This window comes from Panthera uncia, chromosome C2 (genome assembly GCF_023721935.1).
Source record: "Panthera uncia isolate 11264 chromosome C2, Puncia_PCG_1.0, whole genome shotgun sequence".
Taxonomy (NCBI): domain Eukaryota; kingdom Metazoa; phylum Chordata; class Mammalia; order Carnivora; family Felidae; genus Panthera; species Panthera uncia.
The window spans coordinates 3036905-3044879 of NC_064810.1; the positions used below are offsets into that span (position 1 = coordinate 3036905).

Genomic DNA, 7975 nt, shown 5'->3' on the forward strand with positions numbered 1-7975 from the left:
CGCCCCCACCGCCCCCACCGCCCCCTCCGCCCCCTCCGCCCCCTCCGTCAGCACCTTCACCCCTACCTCCTCCATGCCACGTCGGAAGCTGTGGCTACGTGCCAGCCCGGAACCTGCCCTCCGCATGCTAGGCGGGTGCTGACCTAACTTCAGGACTCTCACAGAGCCCCAGGGTCACGTGAAACCTCAAAATGAGGCAAAGGAATGCAGGCACACTTGAACGCTCTGCTCTGTCTCTGTAAAGCATACCTGAATCAGCTCAGCGGTTCCTAGCAGGCCGTGCCCGCCGCCGTGCCCGCTCACCTGTACCATGCGCCACGTTTACGCTGGGCACGAATGCTCCAAGTATGAAAAATGAACTAAAAATAAGGTGTCTCTTACATGGGCTGTTTTGAATAGAAAAATTACAATTCCTGAATCTTCCAAAGTGTGTGGTGGAGATTTAAAAACTGCAAATAAGTGATCGGAACTACGTTACAGGCTGAGTTATCACCCACTGACAATGGAAAGAAAACTTCATATGGGACTAACGTTTAAAAATTCTCTTTGAAGAGGAAATTCCTATTATACGACATAAGAGCATTTTCATTATTCATGCTAAGTTACTGGGAGAATTCCAGGGAAAGGCCACTGGACCAAAACAAAAATGCATTCTCCTTTAATTGAGAGTCAATTTCTGGCCCAGTGCAGCACGGGCCCAGCGACCGCCCCCCCACCCCCGCGACCCCCGAAGGAAACTGCCACATGGCTGGGAGCCGCCACCGGCGGCTGCTGTTGCAGGGTGCAGGGCGCAGGGCGCAGACCGAGTGTGGCCCCGCCGTGAGGTGCAGAATGACGTCACCTGGGAAACAGCACCATCACCTAGAGGAACGAGGGCTCGCACGTTGACCTCGCCTGCTGGTTTTGACAAAGTCGCACACTTTTGGCCAGAGCGGGACGCCCACATACTGTTTTAGTTTGATACTGACCTCCCTCGAGAAACAAATCTATGAAAACACGAAACCACCTAGGGAAGGCTGGCCACGCAGGCACATCTCACAGCACAAGACGGCGACCTCCGGGGCTGTGTCTACTCTGGCGGAGAGCGGATAAATGACCACGGCCCGTGCACGGTAAAGGCGCACAAACACTGGTCACCGTGCAGACGGAGAAGCCGTACTGCGTCTCCACCTCCTCTCCAACTGAACTTAGCTGCACTTCCCAGGTCTCTTTTCTGCTGGGGCGAAAAGTGAGGCCATGACCTGCACGTTTTTGGTGGTCTCCCTAACACAGGCACAAATGACGACGGTGTTTGAAATGGATTAGCCACCTTAGTATTCTTCCAGATCTTGGGGCACCTGGGTGGCTCAGTCAGCTGGGCGTCTGACTTTGGCTCAGGTCATGATCTCGTGGTTTGTGGGTTCGAGCCCCATGTCAGGCTCTGTGCTGACAGCTGAGCCGAGATCCTGCTTCAGATTCTGTGTCTCCCTCTCTTTCGACCCCTCCCCTGCTCACACTCTGTCTCTCTCTCTCTCTCTCAAAAATAAACATTTAAAAAAATTAAAAAAAAAAAAAATTCTGGGGCGCCTGGGTGGTTCAGTTGGTTAAGCATCCGACTTTGGCTCAGGTCACAATCTTGCAGTTTTTGAGTTTGAGCCCCGCGTCGGGCTCTGTGCTGACAGCTCAGAGCCTGCTTCCGATTCTGTGTCTCCCTCTCTCTCTGCCGCTTCTCTGTTCACGCTCTGTCTCTCAATAATAAATAAACGTTAAAAAAAAAAAAAGTTAAAAAATTCTTCCAGATCTCGTCACTGGGTCACAAAACCAATCTCGGAACCAAAGCACATTTCGACACAACAGGAAGGAGCACAGTTACTCAAATTTTATGTGAACTAAAACTCTTTTACATGTATAGGACTATAGAGTTGCTTGTCTGCTTGCTTGTCTGAGGACTGAGACTTTCTCAGAGGCAAGACAGCACGGAGAAGAAAACTACAGATGGTGGGGCCTTCCTGCCCGGGTTTACATCCGGCCGCACTACTAACACACGAGTGGCCTTGGGCAGCTCACAGGCCTCTTCCCTCCTCCACTCTCATCTAAGGCAGGGAGACGAGTACCGCCTGCTCACGGGTTCTGAGGACCAGACGGCACAACGTGTGCCGGGCACTGCTGCTTAGAAGTAAACACGACAGGGGCGCCTGGGTGGCGCAGTCAGTTAAGCGTCCGGCTTCAGCCAGGTCACGATCTCGTGGTCCGTGAGTTCGAGCCCCGCGTCAGGCTCTGGGCTGATGGCTCGGAGCCTGGAGCCTGTTTCCGATTCTGTGTCTCCCTCTCTCTCTGCCCCTCCCCCGTTCATGCTCTGTCTCTCTCTGTCCCAAAAATAAATAAAAAACGTTGAAAAAAATAGAAAAAAAAAAGAAGTAAACACAACAAATCCCTATTTCCAGAGATTCCTCACCTTTCAGACTGAAATGAGGACTTCCGGAAAGACCCTTGAAAAGGCGGCACAGGAGTCTTTAGTCAATGACTTAGTACTGACTGTTGCCATAGTGACTGGACCGAGCGGACCGTCTGGAGGGGCACCTGTGAGGAGACCCTGGGCCCTGACATCCGCGTTGGTGGCTCTCCTCAGGAAGGAAGCACTACAAGAAGCTGGAGTCCCAGAAGGAATAGGGCAGAACGTCGTCTGGAACCCCGGGGTCCTGCCTCTGAGGCAGGCACTTTGCCTAGAGATGGGACCCCAAGGGTGAGTGCACAGGGCCAGATCTGCATGCGGGAAACTTCCGTTAAAGCTCCCAAAGCCAGGGAGAGCAGCAGACAGGGCTTTAACCTGGGGCGTTAATGGGCCAGCAGCAGGCGGAAAGCATTTTTCGCTTGACCAGTCTCACGAGCGCGGACATCTCTGGCAAACACTGAGGCCTATACATGTCGGTTTAGAAATTCTTTTTCTTCATACAGGGATTATAAGTACTTTTAGATTACACACAGATCTCACACGCATTAAAGACAGCGTAGTTCGAAATACTGTCTTCCCACCTGAAAGCACTCTACACTCAATCGACACCGCACACCCATATGCCCCTCACAGGGGCCTAGCAAGGCCTGCGCGCTGACCCCACTCAGGCGGGGAGGAACCTCATCCAGACTGATGACTGATGAACAAACTACACAGGCCCAGGGCCAACTCCTAGGTCAATGTTCCCTGCTCATAACTGCGCCTAAAACTGTTACATAAACAAGCACCCTATTCTACTCACACATAGAAGCATGTTTAAGAAAGGATCTTCGGGGGCGCCTGGGTGGCTTAGTCGGTAAAGCGTCCGACTTCAGCTCAGGTCGTGATCTCACGGTCTGTGGGTTCAAGCCCTACATCGGGCTCTGTGCTGACAGCTCAGAGCCTGGAGGCTGCTTCGGATGCTGTGTCTCCCTCTCTCTGTGCCCCCCTCTCCCCCGCTCGAGCTCTGTCTCTCTCAAAAATATATAAACACTGGGGCGCCAGGGTGGCTCAGTCAGTTAAGCATCTGACTTCAGCTCAGGTCATGATCTCACACTTCATGGGTTCAAGCCCCACATCAGGCTCTGTGCTGACAGCTCGGAGCCTGCAGCTTGCTTCGGATTCTATGTCTCCCTCTCTCTGTTCCTCCCCCACTCACACTCTGTCTCTCTCTCTCTCAAAAATAAAGATTAAAAAAATTTTAAATATATATATAAACATTAAAAAAAGGGGGGGGAATCTGACTCTGCCACAATATTTTAAAATCCATTAAGTCAGTTTCATAAACCTATGATGTAGGATTGCAGATACAAGACTAAGATTCACCAAAGGCATCAATAACATTAGTAATGAGATTCACTAATCATCAGTAAACACTGAAAGAATGTCAGAAATGTGCATGTGTAATGCAGAATTTAACTGACATTCTGGCTGTTCGCATTAGTTTTTTAAATTATATTTATTTTTTGAGAAAGCATGTGCGAGAGAGATAGAGAGAGCGCGCGCTGGGGAGGGTAAAGAGAAAGGGAGAGAGGAATCCCAGGAGAGAGGAATCCCAATCGGGCTCCATTTCATCAGCGCAGAGCCCAACATGGGGCTCAAACTCACGAATTGCGAGATCACGACCTGAGCTGAAACCAAGAGTGAGATACTTGACCAACTACGCCATCCAGCTGCCCCAGAAAAAAATTTTTTTTCGTGTTTATTTTTGAGAAAGAGAGAGAGAGAGAATCTGAAGCGGGCTCCAGGCTCCGAGCTGTCAGCACAGAGCCCGACATGGGGCTCGAATTCATGAACCGTGAGATCATTGACCTGAGCCGAAGTTGGATGCTTAACTGACTGAGCCACCCAGGGGCCAGGTTGTTAACATTTTTTTAGGAGTGATCATGGCACTGTGGGGTTTTTTGTTTTTGTTTTTTTTTAATGTCAACAGTGGTTGGTGGGTGGTGGGATTATGAGTAAATTATTATTTTTTTTTAATGTTTATTTATCTACTTACAGAGAGAAAGGTAGTGGAGAGGGGCAGAGAGAAAAGGAGAGAGAGAATCCCAAGCAGGCTCCTTGCTATGGGGCTTGATCTCACAAACTGGGAGGGATCATGACCTGAGCTGAAATCAAGAGTCAGATGCCCAACGGACTGAGCCACCCAGGTGCCTGGCACTGTGGTTATATTAAAGAAAAGAAAAGAGAAGAGAAGAGAAGGGGAAAAAAAAAAGAGTTCTAATTTTTAAGGTATCGATTTAAAATCTTATAAAACAAAACAATTGGATTTAAAAATGTGGCAGGTACAGGAATGAATTAAACAATGTTGAATTCAGGCCTCCAGGCAATGAGACACCATCAGGAAGGTGTGTTTCCTCAGCTGAGATCACAGGGTATGAAATGCAGTCAGGAGGCCAGCACAGGCAACAGGGTACCAATATTCTGAAACCTACCCATGTTTTGGCGTGCACACCAAGGAGGAACAAAACAATGTCTAAACACTTTCAAATATTCAAACTGAGGAAATGGTAAATGAGGAAAAATGACGACAAACTCAAATTACCATTCTGAACCACATATAAAGGTTAAAGATTTGCAAAGAGACTGTACATATACATCTTCCTTTTTTTTAAAGATTTTATTTTTTTTAATTTTTATTTATTTCTATTTTTTAATGTTTAATTATTTTTCAGAGAAAGAGACAGAGCATGAGGGGGAGAGGGACAGAGAGAGGGAGACACAGAATCGGAAGCAGGCTCCAGGCTCTGAGCTGTCAGCACAGAACCCGATGTGGGGCTCGAACCCACGAACCGTGAGATCATGACCTGAGCCAAAGTCAGACGCTTAACCGACTGAGCCACCCAGGCGCCCTAAGATTTTATTTTTAAATCAACTCTACACCCAACGCGGGACTTAAACTCACAATCTTGAGATAGAGTCCCAGGTTCCGCTGACTGAGCCAGCCAGGCGCCCCCTATTAATAAGGAGCAGGGAGTAGAGAGTAAAATTCCCACAAGTATTTAAAATACAGTGTCGCACATTGTATTTTCCTTCCATGAGGATATGCTACGTTGGTATTCAGGAAGGAGAAAAAAAAAAAAGGTAAAATCCAGCAATAAAAGTCAAAATGACTCTGGACAAAGCCGGACAGAGATCAGACATCGTGCTTCATCAAAGTGAGCGGTAATGGAAAACGGTTCCTGCTCTTAACTCCCTCCCCACGGTCATGAAAGGAGGCCCGCAGTCCAGGACGGTGGCCCACGAAGCCTGGGAAGCTAATCTGTGTTTCTGAGACACTGAGAAGCGTCACAACTGGGGTGGAGAGAAAAGCAAGGTGGGGCTCAGGGCTGCCACGGGAGCACAGCATCTGTGTCATGGCCATCCAAATGTCCCCTTGCCACACATCAGAGCACAGCACTTAGAAAACACAGACAGAACTGGTTCAGGGCTAAATGCTGAGTCAAGGGCTGTTGCATTAGTGATGTGTTTGGTCTAAAATCTGCCACAGATCCGATGTCGGATTACAATCTGGACACGGCTGGAGATGAAGAATCGAATTATGTGGTTAGTAAAACTCTTCACGCCTGGAAAGCAGACTGATTTGTTTACTTTGCATTATTCTCCCCTTGGGACTATCATTAAACTCTTACTTTTTGGTGGACTTTGCTTCTTGGGATTTGGTGGCAGTCCCTTTTCGCTCTTCCCTGATTCCGCAGAGAGAGACACCGAGGGAGCAAGTCCTCGAAACACTCGTGCGTCTAGGAGCATAGTCTGACAGAGGATGAACAAATATGGACATTTTAGAGTCATGCCATTTGGAAGCTATTGCGACCTATAGACGTTATATATCATTACATGCATTACATGTACTATATAACGTGTTATAACATAGCATTCATGTCATATTTCTAACGTTTATTACAATTTTCATAACATATGGAAATTTTGGAAAATACAAAAAAAGTTGCAAGAAAGAAAACACATGACAGTCACTATGAACTATGTAACTCCAAGAAAAGTCAAAAACAGTTTCTCCTGTGCATACTTCTTGTAGCCCCCAACTACTATTTAACCTACCAAATACTCTGGTTCTTTTTATAAAGTGTTTTCCTATACTTAGAACACCAACTAGAAGAAATACTACCTGGGAGCCTGGGTGGCTCAGTCAGTTAAGCATCTGACTTCGGCTCAGGTCATGATCTCACGGTTTGTGAGTTCAAGCCCTGTCAGGCTCTGTGCTGACAGCTCAGAGCCTGGAGCCTGCTTCGGATTCTGTGTCTCCCTCTCTATCTGCCGCTCCCCTGCTCGCTCTCTCTCTCTCTATCTCTCAGAAATACACAAGCATTAAAAAAAAATTAAAAAATAAAAAGAATAAATACTATCTGGCTGTTAGTAATGATGCAGGTGGATCACTGCTTCAAAACCACATACAATGTATCATAAGTGGCAAACCTAAACTGATAATTCACTCAACATGTATTTACTAATAGCTGCTATGTGCTAGGCGCTTTTCTAGAAGCTGCATACAGAACAAAGGTGCCTCTCCTACATACACGAAGGTAAGAATATATCTCTTTATGTTTATGACTATAAGTACGTGTGAAAGCTGAAAAAATTATTTGGAACCAGGTGTTTCAAGGACTAAACGGTGGACTCTCGGAAACAGATCTCCCCCCATCTGTACGCTCTATCTCGCAATGAATAGGCAGTGCTTTTGTAAGAGACTTTTGCAAATGTAAACGCAGTGCAATGATCTCACATTTTTTCTACACATAAAAAGAAAGCCCTCTGTCTTCCTCTCTTTTCCCAGACAGGATCATGTAAGCGGGCATCTTAGTGGCTGCCAAGTAAGTTACCGGGTCACCCAGGTACCTCAGAGTCCCCTCCTCTCCCCTCCGGGCTACCTAAGGGGTCAAGACGCGGTCCTCAACGTCTCGGAGCGAGCGCGGCGGCGCAGGACACCTGGGAGCCCTCGCACCTGCCCGCGACCTTGGCACCGCACGCCGGGGGCTCCCCAGGAGATCGGGGTCAGTGTCCGTTCGCCGCCCCCCCACCCCCCACGGCCCGCGGCCACCTGCTCCGGCCCAGCGCCCTCTCTTCCACCCCGGAACCGCGTCATGGGCCCACCCGGACGGCTGGAGGTGCCCCTCGCCCCGGCCCTACGCGGGCTCCCGGCCGCCGGCCCGGCTCCCTTTACCTTCATTGCCCCCGACCGTCCTTGCCACAGCAGAAGAGAGGCCGCCATGACTGTGACGCGCGGGGGCGGGCCTGGCCAGGCAGAGGTCGCTCCAGGACTGACTCGACAGCTGCGCGCGCACCACCGGCTGACGGCCCGCCCCCTGGGCCGAAGGCACCAATCACAGGCAGGGACGGGGGCGGGCGGAGCGGGTCAGAGGCCGCCGGGCTGCGCGCGCCGAGGCCACGCCCCCGTGGAGCTGCCAATCACAGGCGGAGCTCTTCGCGCCCTTGCCGCCGGGGGCTGGACAAGCGCGTGGCCGCCGAAGAGGGTGTTGCCGTGTCCTT

General features: G+C 49.6%; 1 protein-coding gene across 3 annotated transcripts in view; it reads right to left on the minus strand.

Annotated features, from left to right (window-relative positions):
* The window catches only part of NDUFV3 (NADH:ubiquinone oxidoreductase subunit V3), a 12590-nt gene extending 4831 nt beyond the window's left edge, over positions 1-7759 (minus strand). The window contains exons 1-2 of one of the 3 annotated variants that reach the window (XM_049627791.1): positions 7650-7759; positions 6103-6223 (exon numbers count right to left, since the gene is read on the minus strand). In XM_049627791.1, the coding sequence (XP_049483748.1) occupies positions 6103-6223; positions 7650-7697 (169 nt within the window). In that variant the 5' untranslated portion in view covers positions 7698-7759. Of the gene's footprint in view, positions 1-6102; positions 6224-7579 lie in introns of all 3 variants that reach the window. The other 2 variants (XM_049627793.1, XM_049627792.1) reach the window with 2 other exon arrangements.
* Positions 7760-7975: the final 216 nt, after the last annotated feature.